Source organism: Delphinus delphis, chromosome 2 (genome assembly GCF_949987515.2).
Source record: "Delphinus delphis chromosome 2, mDelDel1.2, whole genome shotgun sequence".
Taxonomy (NCBI): domain Eukaryota; kingdom Metazoa; phylum Chordata; class Mammalia; order Artiodactyla; family Delphinidae; genus Delphinus; species Delphinus delphis.
In genome coordinates, this window is record NC_082684.1 from 32748321 (window position 1) to 32774593 (window position 26273).

The window sequence follows — 26273 nt, forward strand, 5'->3', positions numbered from 1 at the left end:
TGAGCAGAGAACGAGAGGGGCTGGACCTGGATTGGTTCCAAGAAACAGAATGCCTGTGGGCGTGCTGGGGGGGGGGGGGGGATATAAGCCCTCTTGTCCCAGAAGCAGCCAAGAGGTGAGGGAGGGGTGTGAGTGACACCCAGGAAGACAGCAGAGGCTGAGGAGCTCAGGAGAGGCCGGAACAGCCCTGCAGATAAGGCTCTGGGCTTTCTCTCCTTTGGGGCCAAAGCCAGAGAAAGCACAGCCAGTTGCATAATCCTTCTATTTGCTCAGATCTACGTTTTGTCCTGAAGCTCCCTGCCCTGGGAGGTGATTGAGGAAGGCACTCAGCAAGGACTGGGCAGGGCAGGGAGTCAGCAGGCGAGCAAGGGGCGTGCTGGGTCTTCAGCTTTTTTTCCACCGCTGCCATCCAGGAGGATGGAGGCCCTCAATGAGTCTGCCCAGTTCAACTTCTCCCTGCCTCACAACTTCGGCAAGCGGCCCACCGACTGGGCGCTGAGCGTTATCCTGGTGATCATACTGTTAACCATCATGCTCTCGCTGGGCTGCACCATGGAGTTCAGCAAGATCAAGGTGCACTTCTGGAAGCCTAAGGGGCTGGCCATCGCCCTGGTGGCGCAGTACGGCATCATGCCCCTCACTGCCTTTGCACTGGGCAAGGTCTTCCAGCTGAACAACGTCGAGGCACTGGCCATCCTGATCTGCGGCTGCTCGCCGGGGGGGAACCTCTCCAACGTCTTCACTCTGGCCATGAAAGGGGACATGAACCTCAGGTAGGACGGGGGGGTGAAGAAGGAGCAATCTGGGGACAGCAGCTGCATGGGAGATCACAATCAAGGCGAAGAGGGGGGCTAAAGCCAGAAGCGTGAGTGAGTGGGGGCTGGGTGGGTGCTAGGGCAGGGGGTGGCAGGCATTGATTGTCAAGAGCTCATGCTGGGCTGGGGACAGGACCTGGGGTTCATCTTGGTTTAAGCACCAAGCCAAAGGGGCCCAGCTGGTCCAGGGGCACCCTGGAGAGCCCCCTGACTCCCAGAGTTGTCTCGAATGGGGCACAAGGATTGTCTTGCAGGAGTACTGTACTGACTTAAAGCAAAGGGACCTCTGGAGAACTTTTACCTGTCTGCCAGGTGGGGCAGGTTGTCTGCTTTGAGGCCAGAGATATGAAAGGGAGTGCAGATTAGTTTCAAAGATCTCCAGGGAGATCAAGGTGGCTCGGAACCAAAGAGCACCTCCAAATCCTACAGAGCAAGAAGGAACTTCCAAAGATTCCCCCCACCTGTCTGGGCTGTCCTCTCTGAACTTCCCCCATCCACCCATGAGACGCAGGAACACTTCGATGCAAAGACACAGCCAGGTAGATCCTAGAGTTTCCCAGGACCAGGTCGGGGTCCCAAGTCATCATGGGCCTCGCCTCGGCCAAAGTGGTAGGAGGGAAACAGCAGCAGCCCCACCCAGCTCATCACAGCAGAAATCAGCGAGGGCTCCCTCCTGCAGGGGCTGGTTGGACACCCGTCCTTCCAAACAGGTGGGACTCTGGTCTGGAATGCCTCCCAGGGTGAGGCCACATCAGGCCTGTTCCAGCTGCAACAGCAGCCCCTGCTGGCTAAAGAAAACTCACCAGCATAAAAGCTCTTGCTGTTATCTAAGCCTCCGTCTCAAGCCGGTCTCTTCTGGTTCGATCCACTCTTCCATGCCGGGCAAGGCGGTAAATTCAGACAGTCCATCTGCTTGTGCCTGTCAGTATCCTGTCCCTGGCTGAACTTTACTAAGGAAACTAGCCAGGTACGGAAGCCTCCTCCTGGAGACGCCAAGCGATGCTGGGGTTGATTATTAGATGAAAAAATGATAGTGATCATTGGGGGTTCCCTGGACCTGCCATCTGAGAAGCTCTGGACTCTCTACCCATATGATTTGACCCTTACTGAGGTGGTCAATGGAGAGAGAGCTTGGCTTGTATTGTCTCCCATGGGAACATATCCATGTTCGACCACCTCACTGTGAGGAAATTCTTCCCTCTATCTAATCCAAGTCCTTACTGCTGCAAAACAAGCTCCTGGTCTTGATTTAGCCTGTGGACAAGGCCGGCTGCAGCCTCTGTGTCTTGGACAGAGAAACCTGGACTACACCTTAATTCTGTTGTAGAAGGGTTGCAGGTCAGGAAAGGGGTACTCAGGGCTTCGTGGCTCTGTAGAAGCGGCAGCGCTGGACAGGACAGCGTAAAATATCATGGGGGAGCCTCTAAGTGTGAGTGACCAGATGTCCCAGCCTTTTGAGCCAGTGGGTGCCAACGAGGTCTCTTCTGAAACACCTGCGTTTCTGAGGCTCTAGGCCTCCACCGGCAGAGCCTCCAGTGACTCTCCTGCTAGGCCAGGCCTCCTGGTCTGGGCACCTGGGAACTGTCACTTCCACCTAGACCCTCAAGAGACAATGCTCTGCCGGGACGGCCACCTTCTACCATAACGCCCCTACCCACAGACAAACCTCCCCCTCATGTTAAACCAGGCTTCTGACCCCACTGGAGGAGCGTGAATCTCATCCTCCACCATCACATGCCGCCAGGCCTCAAATCCCAAATTGAGTTCTTCATCTGGGACAACTTGTTACATGTATTATAATAATGATAATGGTGCTGATAATAAAAGACAGCCAGGCACTGGGCCAAGCACTTTACATGGGATCCTCTTACAGCTTCCCATGAGGAGGTGCTGTAAAGAGCCCCATTCTAGAGATGAGGAAACTGAGACTTCGAGAGGTTAATACATTTGTCCAAGGTCTGAAGGCTCCAAAGCCTGTGCTATCTTCAGGGTCGGGTGTGTACATAAATGAACTGAGTGGCTGGAGGGTGACCGCCAGCCTCGGAGACACGGGCCGCCCTACACGGGGCAGATGCCATGCATCTCTGCCATGGGTGTTGTGGGAACGGGGACTCAGTGCCTGCACAGCTCCCTGCTTTTCAGGAGAAGATGGAGTCCCCCTTTTTATGTGAAATCTCCACATTTTTAATTATTGGTAACTCGCTCCAAGTTCTTAAAACACTGTGCAAGCCAAACAGGACATGACAGAGGCCCAGATGTTACACAGAAGCTATGGGTTTGAGATCTGTGTACAACCCCACGCGATTTCCCACCTAGAGCAGAAAGGAATGTTAGGACACCTATTCCACTTTACACGTGAGGAAGCGGAAGTCCAGAGACTTTCCAGAGGCTTCCCGAGAATCTGTGGGCCAGTTGTGTCTGGAGCCATTCCTGGGCTCTCTCTTCCCAGTCATTCTGCCTCACAGCTGGAGTGAGGCTGGGGGAGCGGCCGTCCCAGGGCGTTGGGCACATTCAAGGAGGCTGGGCCGCAGGGTGGACCTCTCAAGGCAGCCAGGCCCAGCAGCTCCTTCCTCAAGGATGCTGCTAGACATCTCCAAAGAAAGCAGGCGACCCGCAAGAGAAAGAGAAAGTGCTCTCACCGGGGACAGAGGAGAGAGTGCCAGAGGGAACTGGGCCCCTTTGATGGCCGCCTCTGCCTCCAGCTCACCTGCTCCCCCTCTCCCCTCCAGCCAGCTCGCAGCTGAGACAAGAGCCAATGGCTGAGGGGATAACCCAAGGATTCCCACAGCTCTCCCCACCATGACAGAGGGAGACTAAGCAGGAAGAGACAGAAGCTACCCAGGTTCCCAGAAGTTTCCCACTTCACCACAGAGTCTCTAATGGGTCCCCTCACAACTCTCTCAGCTTCCGCCTCCAGTGCCTCTATTGACAGGAGTTCAAAAACTGTTCCTCAAGCAGGGTGTACCGATGCCCCAAAGCAGGCTGTATGCAGTGCTCTGAGAACTTAAGCAGGAAGGGTAAAGAAAAAACCAAATGTGCTCCTTTCTCCCTGGTCCCTGGACCCCGAGAAGCATCCGGGTCCACAATGTTACTATGGAACAGATTCCAATCTCAGAGCTAGAGTCAGGAAGTTGCCTCCCATCCCTATCCTTCAGGGTAACAGGATCATGACAGTCACAGATACCAAAAAGTTAGGACCAGTGCCCAGCACTCACACATGCGGAGGAGGTTCGGGGGTCTGGGAGCATGGCTCCCACACACCTCAGTGCACGAGGCTCACCAAGTCTCAGAGCAAATTCCAAAGCTCCCGACATGCCAAGCCAAAGTAAGCATGACTCCTCTGTTCAAGGACATCAGAACAAGCACACAGGTTTTGTGTGGCTTTTCTCCTAAGAAGAAATCAATAGCTAGCACTGTAGCCCCCTGTGTGCCCTTCCCAGTCTCATTCCCCTCTACCCACCCTGAAGGGAGCACCTCCCAGGATTTGCCTTTCAGCACTTCCACAGACCCTTTTACACTATTACTACATAGGTATATATCCATCAACAAGATACACTGTTGCATTTACATGGTTTTAAATTTCATATCAATGGTATCATACTGCCCATATCATTTGACAGCTTGCTTTTTTGAGATAATAGGTATATAAATAAAAGAGATACTTCATGCATTTGAACTGCAGTATAGTTTGCTTGCATTTATCCATTCTCCAGTTGTCAGACATTTACATGGATTTCATGTTTTGTTGCATGAGCAAGTCCTATGCATGCTCCCCCTGTGCTCACATGTGAGAGAATACATAATGAACGCAGGAGTGCTGGGTCTTGAGGTTCACACATCTGCAATTAACAAGTCTCCAAAGTAGTTATTCCACTTCACACTTCCCAGGGCAGTGTATGAAGATCCCTGTTGTTCCGTGTCTTCATCTGTATTCGGAATTGTCAGACTTCTAAATTTTGTCATCTGGTGAGAGTGAAATGAGTCACGGTGGTTTTAAATTTAATTTCACGGGAGGTCTAGCAACTTTTCAAATACTGTTGGCCATTTGGGTGTCCTCTTCTGAAAATAATGCCTTTTGCCTATTTTTCTATGGGACTGTGGTGTTTTCTTCTCATTAATTTAGTTATTTGTTGTTTTTACATGTTGCGACAGTCTACTCACAGTTTTGGGGTTATCCTTACATTTTGATAATGATGTCTTATAAAACGGAATGCTTATTTTAACTTAACCAACTATACGAATATCTTTCCTTGGCAGTTTGTTTCGGGGGTTTCTTTAAGAAATCCTTTACTGCCTTGAAGGTCATAAAGATATTCACCGATGTTTGAAAAGTTTTACAGTTTTGCTTTTCACATGGAGATCTTTGATCAACCTAGAATTTATTATTATGTATGCTGTGATCTAATTTTATCTTTTCCATATGAATAGAGAAAATTCCCAGGACCACTGAGTGAATTTTTCTCCATCAACTTTTAATTCCATCTCTCTCGTTGACCAAATTCACAAATAAGCATAAGTTTGTGTCTGGGATCTCCCTTCTGTTCTATTGTTCTATGTCTCTATCCTTGAGCCAATATCACACTTTCTTAATTACAGCCTTTTAATAAATCTTGATCCCTATCCTTTCCCATCCATATGTTTTTTCTACTTCTTGTTTTGCTGTGCTAGCAAAGACCTATATAGTATAATTTACAATAGGTGATGTGATGGGAACAGGTATCCTTGCTTTATTCCTCTAATTTTTCACCATTAGGTTTACTATTTCCTGTAGATTTTTGACAGATAACCCTTTTCAGGCTAAGGAATTTCCATTCTGTTGCTAGTGTGCTAACTTTTGTCATGCATGAACATTGAATTTTGTTGAATGGCACTTTTCTGCATCTATGATACCATTTTTTCTTTAATCTGATAATACAGTGATATATATCAGTAGACTGTCTAATGTTAAACCATTTTTATATTGCTGGGATAAACCCATTTTGTTCATTGCATTATTTTTTAAAGGCATGGCTAGATTCATTTGGTAACATTTTATTTATGACTTTTGCTTCTGTGTTCATAAATGAGACTGGACCCTAATTTTCCTTTCTCATAATGTGATTTTCTACCTTTGATTGTAAAATTTTATTATTCATATATAATAATTTGGGACATGTTTCCACTTTTTTTGCTCTCTATATAATACTGAGGCTATCTGTACTTTGAATGTTTAGTAGAACTCTACTGTAAAACCATATGTACATCGTGTGGGGGTTGGATGACAGGTTTCAAACTACTGATTAAATGTCTTTAGTGATTCTAAGTTGATTCAGGTTTTCAGCTTCATTTTGAGTTAGTTTTTGTAGATTATATTTCCCAGGAAATTGTCCATTCAATCTGAATAGAAAAATGAAAGTATAAGACTGTCCTTGATTCCTTCTATGACTCTCTAAAATCTTTGTTGTATCTGAAATTATGTTTCCTTTTGCATTCATAATAACATCAATTTGTGCCCTCTTTCCTTTTTCTTGGTTAGTCTCGCCAGCGGTGTCTATTTTTATTAGACTTTGCAAAGAATTTGCTCTTGGTTTAATTGATTCTCGGTTAATTTATATAATTTTTAAAGTTTACTCTCTCGTCTTTAATATTTTCTTTGTCCTGCTTTCATTAGGTTTACTTTGTTTTTCTTTTCAATTCTTGAGTGAAATGCTTAGCTCATTAATTTTTAATCTTTCTTTTCCTATATAAACATTTCAGGCTATAAATTTTCCTCTAAGAATTAATTTAGCTGCTCCCTAGATTTTTAAAATTATTTTTTGAGATATAATTTATATACCATAAAATTCACCTTTTTAAAGTATATAAGTCAGTAGTTTATAGAATATTCACAAGGTTGTACAACTACCACCAGTATCTAATTCCAGAACATTTTAATCATCCCCAAATGAAACCCTATACCCATTAGCAGTCAGTCACTCCCATTCCTCTCTCACTCCAGCCCCTGGCAACCACTAATCTACTTTCTGTCTCTATAGATTTCAGGTAAATGGAATCATATAATATCTAGCCTTTTATGTTTCTGATTCTTTCACTTACCATAATGTTTTCAAGGTTCATCTTTGTGATAGCATATAGCAGTACTTCATTGCTTTTTATGGCTGAAGAATATTGAATTACATGAATACACCATATTTTGCTTATCCATTGATATTTTGTTTTCCATTTTTTAGCTATTATAAATAATGCTGCTATGAAGGCTTGTATACAAGTATTTGTGTAAACATATGCTGTCAATTCTCATGGGTATATACCTAGGAGTAGAGTCACTGGGACATATGATAACTCTGTGTTCTTGATGGCTATACTCTGGACCCTTTGGACTAGGATGTAGTTGATATTCATTTAAGCCATATTTGACCTCTATGGAAACAATGAAGAGGTGTAGATAGTGAATAGGGCTATAGGGAGGAGGGACACACACTTAGTGTGGTTTTCCTGCGGTCTTGTCAAGCCCTCGTCCCCAACCTTCCCACTAGAATGGAAGCCAGAGCATATATTGTAAGGTGAATGTCTACAAACCCAAGAAGGTTCCCTAGCAGCTTCTTCTCTCGGTTGGTCTTTCTGGAGGGCCTCTTCCTACACAGGGTCCTGGGATTAACATGTATTAGGTTCCAAATGGAGATGGTAATAGGACATTTAGGACAGTTAGGATACAGATTAGAGCTGGGAGGGTATACTATTTTTCAGGATCTGCCGAGGACCAGCCCCAGCTGAACAGGATTCACCCAAAGGGGAAGACGGAGTCGGCGTGGACAGAACTCAAGACACCTCTTCTTGGATGCAAGGATCTGACAAATTTATTTTTAAGATTCCAAAAGCTTTTATACTATAAAGTGATCTCATTTTCAAATTTAACATTTTCATTTCCACGCCAAAAATTCCCCCACATAGGCCACAAAACAAAGATAATTTACATCAGCAGATTAATTAAAACAGGTTAGGTAATTTTCCCATCGCCCAGAGTCTCTTTCTTCTCCTGTGGTTAGTCACATGTTGGTCACATCTACGTCAGGAACACAGTCTGCGGTTTCATCATCTTCCTTAGAAAATTAAATGTTCTTGTACCTATATGTTTTTGTTCAATCAGCCAACTATTTAAAGCACAAACTCAAGCACATTATTCTTTTAACAATTGTAAATATTTATAGACTATTTTCTTCTACCTTTATAATCAAAACAATACACGTTATTTTTTATACTTCTAAAAAACCATGGGAGCGGACATTGTACCGTAAACTCATTGATTAAACTCACTGTTGCATAAAAACTCGCCATCATACCCAGGTATTTTCCAACATGTTTATAACTTCACTGGGAGGCCATGACTCTTACAATTTTTCTTTTAAAATCAAAAAGCTACTGCAGAAATATTCCCACCATTGTATTTCCCCAACAAATATAATCATTAAAGGAGCCGAAGTAGTTACAATTCTCCTCTTGATTTTTACCCTAACTTGGGGTTTTTCTTAAACCCCTGCATAAAAACTATACATTTTTCCCAACACCAATAGCAATCCTATAAAAATCACCTTAGGCAAAGGCAGGGGAAGACAAGGGGAGCCACACAGAGGAAAGCTTTGCTTCCACACAGAGAAAAGCTGTGGTTCACGGAGGAAATGGGAAACAAAGCCCTGCTGCGGTGGAAGAGCAGTTGCCATTGGCCAGGTCTCTGGTCTGCTACCTGGGTTCCCATCTGAGCTGGGCGTGGGAAGCGAAGCAGCCATGGGGACAAGAGACCTCTCTCAAAAGGGGTGAGGGTTCAGGCTCCTGCAAAGTTGGGGGGGTGAGGGTCTATGCCCCACCTCTGTTGGCCCCCAAGTTCTCTCCTGATGGCCCCTCTGCGATTGTGCCTGTCTTAGGTTGTTCCTTCCCTGAGGAATCTTACCCGTCTCTGGCTAACCAGCCATCCTCCGGGGCCAAGCAGGGAGATGTGAGGTGTGCGAGTGGGCGAGGTGCAGCGCCCCCAGAGAAGGTCAGTTCTCTGTCACCTTGGTAGCCTATGCCCCCGTGGCCTCCACGCCCAGCACCTGCCCTGGGATTCCCTCGCCAACTGGCGGGGCCCCGGCTCTGATCACATGTCTTCGGGAACCCAGGTTTCTCCTCCAGAGAGGGCCCAGCTTACAGCACTGGGCAAGAGAGACCAATTACACGGCACCAGCCACCAGGAGGCAGGAAGCTTTGCAAACGAGAACTTTGCTTTTCCATATTTACACCTGACAGCACCAGCTTTGCTTGGCACTATGGGTCTCATTGTACCTGGCAGTACCAGCTTTGCTTGGCACTATGGGTCTCGTCCGTGCTGAGACTCAAAGGCTCGTCCGTGCTGAGACTCAAAAGCACTTCCTATACGGCTCCCGGCAAGGATCTGAGACTCACACTCAATTTCTCTTAAATAATGTTAAGGATAAACCAGAAAGTAAAGAACATGAGAATATTGGTGTTGGAGACTAGAATATTATTCAAGATAAAAAACAGGTCTGACGACCAGATTATCTTGTCACTTACTCAACAATGGGTAACTATTGCTGCCTTCTCTACAGCTCCACCATTGTGGTCCTTCCATTATTCTGTTTTTACTGCTTTGCTGCTGTTGTTTACAGTCCTCCTAATCATGGCCTCTGTTTACTGCTTTTTCTTTGCATGTTTTTTGGGTTTTGCCTGAACATGCCTCCCATGCCTCTCCAAAACCAAGTGCTCCATCACTGTGCACACATTCAAACTCCCCAAGTGAGAAAGTGCTCTTGATGTACTTAATCCTTGTTATCTTAGTTAGACAGAATCACTATGTCCAGCCATCCCCTAGGCTCTAAGGCAGGCACTTAGCAACTTAGTAGGTCAGGTGTTATTCTACGTTCCAATGGGCTATAGCCAGAGTGATGGGCTCACACAGCTTTCTTCAAAATGGGCTGTGCTATGTCAAGTATAGAGAGCAAAAAGAGTTCTACTACAGAGGAGATCAGAATGGCTCCTTCCACAGTGAAGCACACAGGGACTGAAGCAGTTGGACAGACCTGGGTTCAAATCCTGCCTCAGCCAGCCTATCTGTGTGATTCTGGGCAAGCCACAACTCTTCAAGTCCCCAGCTTCCTCATTAGCAAAAAGGAGATAGTATGCTTACCTCCTAAGCTACTGGGAAAAGGAAATAAAGCAATGTATGTAAGGTTCTTAGCACAATGCCTGGCACAAAGCAGGCACTCCACAAAGTAGTCTGTACAGGCATACCTTGGAGATACTGCAGGTTCAATTCCAGACCACTGCAATAAAGCAGAATATCACAATAAAGTGAGTCACATGGATTTTTTGGTTTCCCAGGGCATATAAAAGTTATGTTTAAACTATATTGTGGTCTACTGAGTGTGCAATAGCAGTGTGTCTAAAAAAACTTACATACCTTAATTTAAAAATACTTTATCGCTAGAAGATGCTAACCGTCATCTGAGCCTTCAGCAAGTTGTAGTTTTTGCTGGTAGAGGGTTTTGCCTCCATGCTGATGGCTGCTGACTGATCAGGGTCGTGGATGCTGAAGGCTGGGGTGGCCGTGGCCATTTCTGAAAATAAGACAACAAGACTGAACCTTCCTTTCATGAATGATTTTGCCATTTGATAGCATTTTACCCAGAATAGGACTTCTTTCAAAATTGAAGTCAATTCTTTCAAACCCTGCCACCACTTTATCAACTAAGTTTATGTAATATTCTAAATGCTTTTTTGTCATTTCCACAATCTTCACGGCATCTTCACCAGGAGTAGATTCCTTCTCAAGAAACCACTTTCTTTGCTCATCCGTAAGAAGCACTCCTCATCCATTCAAGTTTTATCAGGAGATGGCAGCAATTCAGTCCCATCTTCAAGCGCCACTTCTAGCTCTCTCGCTATTTTCGCCACATCTGCAGTTACTTCCTCCACTGAACTGCTCAAAGTCATCCCTGAGAATTGAAATCAACTTCTTTTAAACTCCTGTTAATGTTGATATTCTGACCTCTTTCCATGAATCACAAATGTTCTTAATGGCATCTAGAATAGTGAATCCTTTCCAGAAGGTTTTCAACAAACTTTGCACAGATCCATCAGAGGAATCACTATCTATGGCAGCTATAGCCTTACAAAATGTATTTCTTAAATGGAAAGACTTGAAGGCCAAAATTACTCCTTGATCCATGGGCTGCAGAATGGATTTTGTATTAGCAGGCATGAAACAACATGAATCTCTTTGTACATCTTGAGTGACCAGGTGCATTGTCAATAAGCAGTAACATTTTGAAAGGAATCTTTTTTCTGAGTGGTAGGTCTCAACAGTGAACTTGAAGTATTCAGTAAACCAAGTTGTAAACGATGTGCTGTCATCCAGGATTTGTTGCTCCATTTATAGAGCACAGAGTAGATTTAGCATAATTCTTAAGGGCTCTAGGATTTTTGGAATAAGCACTGGCTTCAACTTAAAGTCACCAGTTGCATTAGCCCCTAACAAGACAATCAGCCTGTCCTTTGAAGCTTTGAAGCCAGGCATTGACTTCTCCTCTCTTGCTATGAAAGTCCTAGATGGCACTTCTTCCAGTAGAACACTGTCTCATCTACACTGAAAATCTGTTGTTTAGTGGAGCCCCCTTCACTGATGATCTTACCTAGATCTTCTGGATAACTTGCAGCTTCTACATCAGCACTTGCTGCTTCACCTTGCACTTTCATGTTGTGGAGATGATGTCTTTCCTTAAACCTCATGAACCAACCTCTGCTAGCTTCAAACTTTTATTCTGCAGGTTCCTCACCTCTCTCAGCCTTCCTAGAATTGAAGAGAGTTCGAGCCTTGCTCTGGATTAGTCTTTGGCTTAAGTGTATGTTGTGGCTGGTTTGATCTTCTCTCCAGACCACTCAAACTTTCTCCATACCAGCACTAAGGCTTTTTTGCTTTCTTATCGTTCGAGTGTTCACTGGGGTAGCACTTTTAACTTCCTTCAAGAACTTTTCCTGTGCATTTACAACTTGGCTAAATGTTTGGGGAAAGAGGCCTAGCTTTCAGTCTATCTGGGCTTTCCACAGGCCTTCCTCACCAAGTGTAATCATTTCTAGCTTTTGATTTAAAAACATGAGAGACATGTGACTCTCCCTTTCACTTGAACACTTAGAGACCATTGTAGGGTTAGTAACTGGTCTAATTTCAATGTTGTTGTGTCTCAGGGAATAGGGAGGCCCCAGGAGAGAGAGAGAAGGGGGGAACAGCCAGTTGGTGGAGCAGTCAGAACACATACAACATTTATATCCTTTAAGTTTACCGTCCTACATGGGCGTGATTCGCAGTGCCCCAAAACAATTACAATAGTAACATCAAAAATCACCATAATATAACGAAAAAGTTTGAAATATAGCGAGACTTACTAAAATGTGACAGAGACATGAAGTGAGCAAATGCTGTTGGAAAAATAGCACCGATAGACTTGCTTGATGCAGGGTTGCCACAAACCCTTACTTGGTGTAAAAAAAAAAAAAAAAACACAGCTGCAAAACGCAATTAAAATGAGGTTGTGCCTGTATTAACGGGCTCTCTCTCTCTCTGCACTCTTCCTATGTCTCCCACCCAGCATCGTGATGACCACCTGCTCTACCTTCTTTGCCCTGGGCATGATGCCCCTCCTCCTGTACATTTACTCCAGGGGCATCTATGATGGGACCCTGAAGGACAAGGTGCCCTATGGCAACATCATGATATCACTGATCCTGATTCTCATTCCTTGCACCATAGGCATCATCCTCAAATCCAAACGGCCACAATACGTACGTTATGTCACCAAGGTAAGAACCTGGGGGCCTGGGCAGGGAGCGACAACACCACCATCATCGCAGTGAATGGCTTGAGGCAAGTCATTTGGGCTTTTTCTGTGTCAGTTTCCTTCCTTGTTTAAAAAAAACAAAAGAAGTCTGCTGCTATTGGTACAACCTACTTCATGGGATTGTAATGTACATGAGAATATTTTTGAAGTTAGGAGAAAAATAGTAAAACACCACACACAACTATAAGGTATAATCATTATTTTAATAATAAAATTAAACTTTTATCATGTACCTAGTAGCTGCTAAGTTTTATGCTACACTGAGGAGCCACTGTCCTCGAAGTTTGTTTGCAGAAAGTCAATAATAGATGAGAAACAAGATCAACACAATGTACAATCAGGTATTGGCAGAATGTAAGGAGGTGAGGTTAGTGAGGGCCAGGTGGTCAAGAAAGGCTTCCCTAGAGGATGGAAGGAGGGGGCACGGTTTCAGCCAGACCATGAAGAAAGGGTTGGATTTGGGTAAGCCTAGGGAGATGCCTGAATAGAGGAGTTCCAAGGGAGACCATGGGCAAACATGGCTGACTGGATGAGAAGCCAGAGGGGAGGAGGCCAGGGGGAGAGGTGGTAGGCACACTTGTATCACTTTAGGAGTGGGATAGGAGAAAAGCGGAGTGAGATGGCCCCAGCAGGTGTAGGAGTGTGCTATGAAGGCATCACGCCACTGCCCTGCCTTTGGAAAAATCAGACTTGTAGAGTGAGTGGTTCCTCTACCAACTCTTGTGACCTTGGAGCTCAGTTCCCATCAGTCTCTCCTCTGGCTCACTGCTCAGCCCAGGATCCCAGGCTCCATCCCTGTCCTCAGGAAAAACTCGCCTCCTGAAGGCCTGCTGTGGTCCCCACCCCTGGATCTATGCCTTTGGGCCGGGCTACAGGGCATACTACTTGGAGGCCCAAGGCTTCCAGCAGCTTCGGGCCTGGAACAAAGAGGTTTGGTCAGGTTTCCAGGGTCTTTTGATTTTCACACTACCATTGTCAAGGGTAGTTTTTGCCCTTGTCCCGGTGTAGTCCTAATACCGTGGCCACAGTCCCCCTCCCCACCTGTTGAAGATGTGAAGTCATTCCTCCTCCTGCCAAATGGCTCATCACCCCACTCTGCTCTGGATGGCATCTTCCGTTCTCTCCTTACTCCTCAGAAATGTCCTTTTATTGATCATGTCCTCTACCCCCATAGCCTCCTCCCCCTCGCTCTCATTTCTAGAACGTCTCCATATTAGTTCTTCACAGCCAACGTTGATACTGGTTCACATCTCTCCTTTTTTTTTTTTTTTTTTTTTTACTAAGTAGAGTCACGGGACTCTACTTCCCACTCCAGCCAACACCTCTCTTTCCTCCCCTTCCGAGCCGTGCTCCTGGGAGTCACCCGTTGTCCCCATCCACCTTCCACTCTCACCACACTGGCCCGCAGGACAGTTCTCCAGTGGCCAGGCCTCAACAGTCTCTACTCCTTGGCCTCCGATTCACTCAGCATCTTGATGACCGCCTGCTCCACTTTCTTCACCAAATCCAATGGACATGTCTCAACTCTTCTTTTAGCAGCTGTTGGTATGGCTGACCACTGCCTCCTTCTCAAAAATCTTCCTCAGCTTCAGTGGCAGGGCACCTGCTTTCCTACCACGTCTTTGGCACTGCTTTTCAGACTCCCTTGTGAGTTCCTCTGGTAAAAGTTACTTCTCTGCATTCAGCCCAAGCTTTCTGCTTTTCTTGCTTTTCTTCCCTAAGCCCAGGACCTCCCCACCACGAGATCTGGTCCATCTCAACAGCCATCTACAAGCTGATGACTGTCAGAACAGCTCTCAGCTCTCTCCTGACTCCTGAATCCATTTATTAACTGCCAAATCTTTCTACCTGAATATGCCTCAAGCATTTAAAATTCAGTATGTCTTAAATTTAAACCACCTCCTTAAGCCTGCTCTTCCCCTCCTCCCACCGTGTGATCATCTCAGTGAATGGCATTCAACGTGCCCCACTGCCTGAGCCGGAAACCAGACAGTCATTCTCCACATCCTCTCCCTCCCCACTCACACGAATCAGGGATCGTCAATTCTGCCTTCTTTTGCTTGAACCCATGTCTCTCCATCCCTGTGTCTACTGTCTTCATTCAGGCACTCTCCTCTCTCACTAGACAACTCAGTCTTCTAACCTGGCTCCCTGACCCAGTTTTAACCTGAGTCTGGAAAGAAACTATCATGTCACTCCACTGCTTAAAGGCCTTCACTGGTTCTTTAAACTCCCCCAGGAGTCATGTGGCCCCTCAGCCCTTTCTTGATTTGGTCTCAGCCAACCTCTCCAGTGTCAGCTCTCTTCTCTGCACATGCCCCACTGGACTCACTCCTACTCACCCTTCAAGTCTCAACACAATTAGCACCTCCTCTAGGAAGTTTTCCTTAACCCACAAGCCTGGGCAGGATGCTTGTCCTACTTGCTCCCGTATCACGCAACACCACTGCAACAACATGTATCATACTGTATTATAAATACCCACTCCATTCTTATTCCCCACCCACCTGCAGGAAGCAACATCCTAAGGCTGTGCCTCAACACTGAATTCTCAGCACGCACAGCTAATACCTGAGAATAAACAAAGGAATAAAGGGCAAGTCCTGTCTCTCCCACACATTAGCAAAAAAAAACAAACAAAAAACCAGAAACATGTGTCTATCATTTCACTTACTCAAGATAGTTTGTGGGATACAGGAATAAAGAAAAAAAAATCACAGAACATAAAAATGTGAAGTGACTCCTGATATCACTTAAAGCAGCTCTGCCCCCCTCCACTTTATAGGTGAAACCAAAGACTAGAACCCCAAGTGCAACTGATATAAGAACATGTCTCCTTACCTCAGAATAAAGTGTTCTTCTGAGAAAGACAAATACAAATATGTGGTACATATATACGATGGAATACTACTCAGCCATAAAAAAGAATGAAATGACATCTGCACAACATGGATGGACCTAGAGATTATCCTACTGAAGTAAGTCAGAAAGAGAAAGACAAATACCATACGATACCACTTATATGTGATATCTAAAATATGACATAAATGAACTTATCTATGAAACAGACTCACAGATGTAAAGAAAAGACTTGTGGTTGCTGGGGGCAGGGGGTAGGGAAGGGATGGAGTGGAAGTTAGGGGTTAGCAGATGCAAGCTATTATATATGGAATGGATGGACAACAAGGTCCTACTGTATAGCACAGGGAACTATATTCAATATCCCGTGATAAACCATAATGGAAAAGAATATGAAATATATACATGTATAACTGAGTCACTTTGCTGTATGGCAGAAATTAACACAACATTGTAAATCAACTACACTTCAATTAAAAAAAGTGTTCTTCTGAGGATGCAAAAAGAATCTCAGATCTTAAAGTGAGAAAGCCCTTCAAGATGAAGTTCAGTCTCCTGCCTTATTCTCATTCTACTCCTGTTCCTCTTGTGTTACACATCCATGCCTCAATTCCACAGCAAAAAATGGAGTCAAAATGACCCCAGAGGGGCTTCCCTGGTGGCGCAGTGCTTGAGAGTCCGCCTGCCGATGCAGGGGACACGGGTTCGTGCCCCGGTCCGGGAGGATTCCACATGCCGCAAAGCGGCTGGGTCCGTGAGCCATGGCCGCTGAGCCTGCGTGTCCGGAGCCTGTGCTCCGCAACAGGAGAGGCCACAGCGGTGAGAGGCCCGCGTACCGCAAAAAAAACAAAACAAAAAAAAGACCCCGGAGAACATTCAAAGGGCTGAGATATACTTGGGCTGGAAAGACAGAGGCCAGTAACAAAGAATCACATAAAATGCAGGTGTATCTTGGGACACTTTGCTGCTGGCCAAACCTCCAAGGTTAGACAAGCAGAAGGGCAACAGCTCCGTTTATCAATTACTCCCAAACAGGAATCACTCCTGTGAGGATGCAGAGAAAAACAAGTGGTCAAGATGCAAACGCTGAAGTTTCCTCGTGTTACATTTCTTTGAGGACTGTGCTCATCCTTAATCTCCCCGTTTCATAATGTAGTGAGTTACAAGCTGGAAAATGAGCAAACAATTGTCCCGGCCTCTTTGCACACCTAACACTCCTAGAGACCTTCAAATCAAAATTATCCAACTTCTGGTAACTGGCTCTGGCAGAAGGTTAGGGTTATCTGCTCAAACTCTGCTCAACCAGCTGCATTCCCTAGAAGGAGGTCACACTTAAACACTTAGACACAATAATAATACAATTTCAGGGATGCCCCATTTGGAAAGGCAATTCAAGTAATACTTTAACTTACCCATGCAAGGGTTTATTCAAGCCTACATGGTTAGAAAGTTAGTGAACCTGAGCATGACATATGGTCTAAGAGCCACTCTTACCATAAGCCAACCATCACTCTTCAATAAGGATCCCGCCCTGACACTGACTCAACCACTCTACCTATGCTTTTCTCATACCTGCTGCTACGGATGAACTGACCTGACTCTCCTAAATCTCACAGCTTCTGCCAACTCGTGGCTTCTGCTGCTCCCAGGCCTTTGTGTCAAAATTTTAACACTTGCCTCTGCTCTTGCTTCCCTCTCTGTAACTCTTCAAACTCCCTAAACAAGAGGAAGGATCTCACTAGTTAGGTCATTCTTCAACCTGCCTAGGTCACCGATGCAAGAAGAGTTGGGCCAGGTTATCTCCTGGATCACTGGCAAGCTGAGTCGGCTACCCATGAATGGACACTCATCACAGCTTCAATCAGCGATGACAGGACAGTGCAGGTGGTAGAAAACATGGTGACCTATGAAGAAGCACCCACCTATGGCCTCTTTTCTCAACAGGTCATGGACATGAGATCGCCACAAAAAGCAGGACTGAGAGTGACAAAAAACTTTGGGATGTCAAATTCCTCTCTTTTCCCTGAGTAGTAATAGCTACAATTTAGTCAGTGGTTCTAATATGCCAGGTCCTGTGCTGTCAACCTCACTCAAGAGAGGTTGCATGACTCACCAGTTTACACGTCTTGAGGATGGCTTTCACACCTGGGTCACACCATTGTCTGTGCTCACCACTCCAAAGGCCCCAAGACTGGGAGAACGAAAGTGAGGGGATGAGAGTGATACTCACACAGAGAAAGAGGGCTTCTGGATTCATTCACAATCCCTGTAGCCCAGTACACCCTATGTTATCCATTACACTCTTTTGATAGGGGCAAAAACTGGACATTAGGTAGACGACAAACCCAAAAGGCAGAAATTAACTCAAAATGCAAGGGCAAACCAAGCAGTTCATCAGTCTTTCAATAAAACCTGAAGCATGTTGTTACTGGTGAGATTCCTTCCTTTCCTGGGACAGGACCACCATCAATACAGGTGATGTTTCATATGATCATTATCAGTTGCAACATGGCTTAAAAACACAGAAATGCAGAACTGTACAGCTGAAATTAGAGCAATATAAATAAATGTTAAAATGTCGCTAGGACAACACTGTAATGTAATTAATGCCACTGAATTATACACTCAAAAATGGTTAAAATGGCAACTTTTGTGTTATACGTATTTTACCACAATTTTAAAAAATGGTAGTAGGAAATATAAAACCCCACATGTGCGAATGAGCTGGAAACGGAACCAAAACATATAACCATTACAAAACAACACGGTAAGTTCAAGAAAAGTTTGCTATATATCCTTTTACTCAGAAGATGAGAGGGACAGAGGCTTAGGTGTATGTGTATATTTCATCAGTTTAGTGTGTCATCCTCTAAAATGCACAGACAGGTAAGCACACTTTGAAAGCTTGCATCCTTGTTACATGCTGAAAAATCTTAACATTCTAATTTCATAAATCTGCCTATTGAAAAATTTAAATGGTAAGATGTTAACTATAAAATAATGTATTTTAAAACATATAAAAACATACCATTGTTCCTGATGACGGTTGCTTTCACAGCACTTACCTGAGGCAGGGTGGACCTGCACTTTTTTTTTTTTAATTGGAGTATAATTGCTTTGCAATGTTGTGTTAGTTTCTGCTGTACAATGAAATGAGTCAGCTATATATGTATACCTATATCCCCTCCCTCTTGGACCTCCCTCCCACCCCTGCCATCCCACCCATCTAGGTCATCACAGAGCACCGAGCTGAGCTTCCTGTGCTTTATAGCATGTTCCTGCTAGCTAGCTATCTTACGCATGGTAGTGTATATATGTCAATCCTAATCTCCCAATTCGTCCCACCCTCCCCTTCCCCCCAAGTCCACATGTCCGTTCTCTAGTCTACGTCTCTATTCCTGCCCTGCAAATAGGTTCATCTGTACCATTTTTCTAGATTCCATATATGTGCGTTACTATACGGTATTTTCCTCTTTCCGGCTTACTTTACTCTGTATGACAGACTCTAGTTCCATCTAGGTCGCTACAGATGACCCAATTTCGCTCCTTTTTATGGCTGAGTAATATTCCATTGTATATATGTGCCACATGTTCTTTATCCATTCATCTGTCGTTGGACATTTAGGTTGTTTCCATGTCCTGGCTATTGTAAATAGTGCTGCAATGAACATTGGGGTACATGTATCATTTTGAATTATGGTTTTCTCAGGGTATATGCCCAGTAGTGAGATTGCTGGGTCATATGGTAGTTCTATTTTTCGTTTTTTAAGGAATCTCCATACCGTTCTCCACAGCAGCTGTATCAATTCACATTCCCACCAACAGGGACCCGAACTGCTTCTAATGATGCCATTATTGCCTGAGCCATTTTGAAACTCCTTTTGGGAACTTCCTTATCATCCAATCTGCAGGTCACTCAAGAAAGTAGGCTCATCCCTTTACAGTTATACATCATTTAGGATCTAAAACCACATTACCTTACTTCATTACCTGCTTTAACCAGCTTTGGTTCAAATGACTTTGGCAATGTCCAGAAGTTAAATTCATCGTAAAATGGATGGATGAAGTCCCTACCCATAATGGAGGTATTCAAGACAAGTATGACAGGTTCTAAGAATAACTTCTACTGAGCTCCAAAATGACCACAGCAATGGCAGTATTGTAGGGATATGTGGACGGGCTTCAGAGACTTTGAAAGAGAACTTTCATTTACAACAGTCACTTTGCCAGAGGACTGAATAGTCTCATCCTTCAGAGCCATAGCACTTCACTGAAAACCTGCCATCCAGAGATGTCGATCAGAAGCTGTGCTTGGCTCAGTCTTCCTAACGTGTTAATCAGATCTATGACCTCCAGGAAGCTTCCTAGCTACGGATGAGAAATCCAAAAAGATGAAAGATAAAGGTCTTTCACATTCCCTCCCACTTCGAATACATTGATTAAAGTGTTTTCCACCTCCAATACCCACCAGTGTTTCCCCAGCCCTCTCTGCTCTTCCACATGCCCAGTATCCTTCTAATTGCATTTCCTCCTTGTCCTTATTCACAGGGAGGGATGATCCTCCTGCTTTTGTGCAGTGTGGCTGTCGTAGTGCTCTCTGTCCTCAACGTGGGCAAGAGCATTTTGTTTGTCATGACGCCACACTTGCTGGCCACCTCCTCCCTGATGCCTTTCATCGGCTTCCTGCTAGGCTACGTTCTCTCTGCTCTGTTCCGCCTCAACGGACGGTAGGTATTATTTTAGGTCCCACTGTCCCACGGGTCTCATGCTCATTCTTGTCTCTCAGAAAAAGGTAAGATCCATGATCTCGGGAAGGCATTTTTCAAGCAATATATTCAAATGTCTCAACTGAACAATGAACTCTGGACTGAGAAATACTGGGGAGGGAAGGTACTGAATGAATAACGCAGATCCAGAAACAAAACACAAAGACCAAAGGCATCGAATCATCCAAAGGGCAGCAGTTCATGGCAAAGTGCTCCCTCCAGAGCCTACATTCCACCTCCCGCCCAACTCCCTGGTGGCAAATGGCAGTGGAGTAGCTCCATGTCATGACAAGCGCTGACAATCCCTTTCCCACTTCTCCTCCCTTTCTGTCTAGGTTTTAGTCTTGACACAACACCTTGGGTGGCAACTCTGCTAAGTGCCACTCAGAGCTGAAGTAGTTGCGGACCTCTGCTAGAGCCTAATCCAATTCACAAACACACCTGCTACTTTAGGGGAACAGTCAGCTTGAGCGCCGGGTGTGGACACATCAGGCACCCTAGGCACCCTGTCTATACAGAGTGGTACCCCATCTCAAGATTCCCTATTTTCAGCCACATGGCAGACAGATGTTTACGCAGGGGTCTAAACAGTTGCACTCCAGCCTCGTACCACAACGCCCCGAAGAGCTGTTTTTAAAATACAATTTTAAAATAATTATCCATTTCAAAAACCAGTCTAATTTAATAAAGAACAAATTACTGTTGGATGCAACACATGGTGATATAGCAGTCAAAAGGCTGCCAATGACCACTCATGAATTTTCACGAAGACAGAATGATACAGGTCGTGATAAATGGCCACAGCATCAAGTGCCCACAGTAGTCTCCTTCATAGTAAATGTGCTGAGACAGCGCTGGCGATTTTTTTTAGCAAAGAACTATTTTAATATACTAATTGCACTTCAGTGAATAAAATGTATTAAATGTTAACAAACATTCCATTCTTTAATCCATAAAATGGAAAGCAAAACCGAGGATGTGTTCCAAAGACAGATAATGGAACCAAGCTTTTATTTAATCATTGTGTTTTGGAGTTAAAAGATATCCAAGACAGAAACTGGACCACAGGGCAAGGTTCCCATTTAGACAATCTTCTACTTTACATTTAAATTCTAACTGTCCTATATGTAAGCCCAACATATGCCAATGAATGATTCTGGCTCCCATCTTCCTTTTATCCCTCCAGCCAGACATTTCTCCAAAATTCACTTTGATAATCCCGCAAGTGACAAATTGTAGATTTCCAAGCTACTCAAAAATTCCCTCATAAAAACTCCCCAACAGGAACCTAACAGTCACCATCTCCCACAAGGCTGGATTGGTGATTTAAGAGGTGGGCCAACTTGACTTTTCTCAAAACCGTGCACTCCACACGTGGCTCATTTTTATCTGTGTTGGACTGTCAGTTTCTCTTAAGAGTATTTGGGAGAAGGGAGATGAGCAAGTGAAGTTGCACCCTCACATGCCTTCTCTGAGGGCATATGGGGTTGTTTTTTTAACCTACACAGGTGCAGACGCACTGTCAGCATGGAGACTGGATGCCAAAATATTCAACTCTGCTCCACCATCCTCAACGTGACCTTCCCCCCTGAAGTCACTGGACCACTTTTCTTCTTTCCTCTCCTCTATATGATTTTCCAGCTTGGAGAAGGGCTTCTCCTCATTGCCATCTTTCGGTGCTATGAGAAAATCAAGCCTTCCAAGCGTAAGTACTGAATTGTTCCCCTTTGAGCTCTGCTCCCATTTTGGACATGATTCTGCCAGCAACCATCTCTAGCAAGGACCTTTTGGATAGGGCTGTAACCCATAAAGTCATTAGGAACCAGGCAGCACCAATAAGCAGGAAGGGATTTCAAAGAGCCATGACTAACTATAATAACGGCACTTCATTTTTGCTGGGAGAATCAGCTGTGGAGTTTGCCTCATAGAACAGAGGCAATTTTGGCTACTTTAACTGGGGAGACCATGCAGGACTCAGGAGACCATGTAGGACTCAGGGTATAGAAATAGGACAGAACTGTCTTGGACATTACATAGTTGTGAGATGTTGCGTGAAAAGTCCTATTCACAAGAAGTCACTAAGTTTCCATGTTAAGAGTAGGTTCTCAAGCCATGGAGCCAGGTCAGAGCCCCAGCACCACTGGCACTCCTATATGAGAAAACATGAAAGCAATGCAGCCCAATAATCCAGAATCGAAAAGTGAGGATTCCAACTCTGGCTACACAGTAAACAAAACTTAGATATAAGCTTATTAAATTAATAACAACTATCAAAAGTCTAGATTTAATATAATTTAATGTAATTACCACTAGGATTAAATAACTTCCTAGCCAACAGCACCTCCTAAGATGCTTAGAGTATTTCATTCTCTTCAAGATATAATGAAACCTCAAGAAAGCCCACCGAGTCCCTTAGTGGGCTTTAAACCCCCCCGTTTTTTTTTCAAATCAGAAAACTCAAATCTCAGTCGGTAACATATTTCAGTATTTTATAACTCTAAACATTAGTATATTCATCTCAACCACTCAAATCCTTCAACTGACTCATTTCCCACAAACCTGAGGATGCCTTCGAGACGTCTAGACCCTGGAGACTGATTTACACCTTATGAGAAAGATACAACTTACCCTGGTAGAATTTATCATCTTATAGTAGCAAATGAAGACTTACAATTAACTTAAAAGATGTAGTACTGGTTATCAAGTAGCCAAAAAGAAACCAATAAATAAGTAACCATACTTCAGAACCATTTTTACTAAGCTTTGGTTCACTACTACAGTGGAGTTATGGAAAAGAATCTAATCTGATACTTCTCTTGAGAGCAACTCAAGATATTTGTTACCCATTGAACACTCCACCTTCTTTAACAAAAGAAGCAGATTCCCAGATTTGCAGTTTTAGTCCCAGAAAGGCCTGAAATGTGCTCGAGAGGCCATATTCTGAGTCTATGGCTCTCAAAACCAATGCACCTAGCAAGACCCCTGTGGCAAAACTAAGTGCAAATAACTCACCTCTTTGGAGCTCTTGTACTGTCTGGGCCCAAGCAGCAATGCTCAAGTTAAAGAATCTGTCACAAGTTTCTGTGCTTTTGACCCTTGTACCCTTCTAGAGAGATGGGAGAACAGGAAAGGGGGACCATAATCATAGCTCCTCGCCACCGCCACGCAGGCAGAAAAAGGGGTAGACCCGACACCACAATGATAGGGGTATGGAAACACCCCTTGGAAGACTTCCCACTTAATGCATTTTCCTCCCTGTCCCCACTGGCTCCCAGAAGGCAATAGTCAACCTTTGCGTACATAAACTCAACTCCCCATCTGTACTGTGTGTACTAAGAAGTCAGAGATGGAGTGATGAAGAGTCAGTGCTCTTTATTAGACCTTTTGTTACTAGTATTACCATCAGGGATGTTGAGGGGAAAGCAAATCTTTCCTCAGTTTGTCATGGGAGAAGAGGTGGTAAAGAGATGGGGGAAAAAACAAAAACACAGGACACCCTAGGAGTAAGTTCGTATTCTTTTATCTCCCAGATAGAACAAGTTTTTTAACTATTCTTTTGTTCTTCCTAACCTATGACCCTCTTCAACTTTACAGATAAAACAAAAATGATCTACAAAGCTGACACAACTGAAGAAACCATTCCAACAGCTCTGGGAAATGGCACCCACAGAGGGGAGGCGTGCCCCCCTTGCACAGCCTAGCCTTCCCCGGTGACCTGGATTCTGGTCAGAAGGCAATTCAGAAAGCCAACGTGGCAAACTATACAGAGAGCAGAAAGATGAACCACCACCAGTGGGGTCTCTTTCTCTAGCATTTCCACCATAAACTATCAGAATCATCAAGCCTTGCGTGGAGGACAAAGTGGGGGTCTACCCCAAAAAGCCTCACCTATTCCCAGCTTACAACTTGATACTTGTTTAAAAAATAAAAGACTTATTCAATGACAGCCCTACAAAGGCAGGAACCAAAACTGCCTTTGCCCTTGCATCTCTAGAACAGTGTCTGATAGGCATAAAAAAGCAATTTCTGAACTAGTCAATAAATGGGTTCTTACCCTAAAATCAAATACGCAAATTCTGTTCCAAGTTTTGTGACCCAAAAGGGAAATACAAGCTCAGAGTACTGTAGGATTAACAGACTTCAGAAGTCCTTTCTAACCTTAAATATTCAGATCCCATTCCTTCCCTTTTGACGTCACTGGAATTAAAGCTCCTGCGAACATGACACCAAGTACGCAAAAGCAGACATAATAAAATGCAAAAACACTTGGATAAGACAAACTCCAAACCTCAGCTATAATCAAATGAAAGAACATTTTGAAGAACACAATTCCAGAAGAGAAGGAAAACTTTAAAAAAGAAAAGCCAAAAAAGTACAAATACCAACAGAGTAGTTTCACTAATCATCTGTCCCATCCCTTCATTAGGTATCAGTAGTTTTCACATTATGCTCCCTCCAAATTCAGAGTACTGTAGGCTATTGCCGAAATTAGCGGTTGCTAAGTCAAAGTAAAGTAACTAAAATCCTTAAGTTTCAAATTTTCCCCAATGAAATTCAGACATTTTCCATCTGGCTCATAGGCATAAAAAAACAGGCGAAAGGGCTTCCCTGGTGGCGCAGTGGTTAAGAATCCACCTGCCAATGCAGGGTACACGGGTTCAAGCCCTGGTCCAGGAAGACCGACAAGCCGTGGAGCAACTAAACCCGTGTGCCACAACTACTGAGCCTGCGCTCTACAGCCCGCAAGCCCCAACTGCCGAAGCCCGTGTGCCTAGAGCCCATGCTCTGCAACAAGAGAAGCCACCGCAATGAGAAGCCTGTGCACCGCAATGAAGAGTAGCCCCTGCTCGCCGCAACTAAAGAAAGCCTGCACACAGCAACGAAGACCCAACACAGCCATAAATAAATAAATAAAATAAATCTAGGAAAAAAAAGTGAAAGATTAACAAACTAATAAGAACACTTGCAAACAGCTGACCATGCATAGAGTTTCTTGTAATTTTCATACCACTTAATGTGATTAGGTTCGATTGAAACCAAGACAAGTAAATTTTAGGTCTGGCAAATGTCCAGAACTACCAGTACTCCCAGCACCAGAACACCAATAATTTGGGTCACTAACAACATCTTAAAAATGCAAATTTGTTTTTAAAAAAAAAACTGTGAGAAGATATACCACTTATCAGCCTTACATATTTTACCCACATTTACATATCTGTTCAAACTGTTTTCTCTCATATCTAGTAGACTGGGTGAGGCAAAACAAATGTTAAGTTCAGCTTTTTGAGGAAGGAATGGCTGAACTTGAGATATATTACACTCAAACTTCCTTAGAGGACTAAGTTGACCCCTGAACAGCCAACCTCCATGTTGCTGAAAATTCGAGCATACTTTAGTCAGCCCTCTGTATCTAAGATTCCACGTCAACTGATTCAACCAAACATGGATCATGTAACACAGCAACGCATATTTGTTGAAAAAAGTCTATATATAAGTGGACTCATGAAGATCAAACCTGTGCTGTTCAAGGGCCAACTGTATATAAAAAACGAGCTACAAGGACTTCCCTGGCAGTCCAGTGCTCAAGACTCCGTGCTTCCACTGCAGGGGGCACGGGTTCGATCCCTGGTCCAGGAACTAAGATCCCACACTCCACGCAGCACAGCCCAACACAAAACGAGTTACATTACGCCCTGCAAAACCTGGTCCTAAAACTTTGCTTAGGATTATATACCCACACTCATTACTTCTCATGTCTTGTATCTGGGAATTCAGGCCAACTTATCAGTTCAAAATAACTTAGTCATCTCTGCCATTTGTTCAAAGAAAGGGCTTTATCTTGTTTATTAAAGTGGTAAGCCACTGATGTTACCTATTTAATGACAGAGAGGTGAAAAGTCACTGGTAAAACATCGAACTACACCATGTCACCCTAAGTTACCACATCTAAAAAGCCCAAGGGGGAAAAT

General features: G+C 44.3%; 1 protein-coding gene across 1 annotated transcript; it reads left to right on the plus strand.

The window, feature by feature from the left end:
• Positions 1-303: 303 nt before the first annotated feature.
• SLC10A1 (solute carrier family 10 member 1) lies at positions 304-24370 on the plus strand. Its single transcript, XM_060004326.1, has 5 exons — positions 304-773; positions 12431-12641; positions 20087-20265; positions 21813-22009; positions 23899-24370. Exons 1-5 carry the CDS (start codon positions 418-420, stop codon positions 24003-24005), a joined length of 1050 nt encoding a protein of 349 aa, XP_059860309.1. The 5' UTR covers positions 304-417; the 3' UTR covers positions 24006-24370.
• The last annotated feature ends 1903 nt before the right edge of the window (positions 24371-26273 follow it).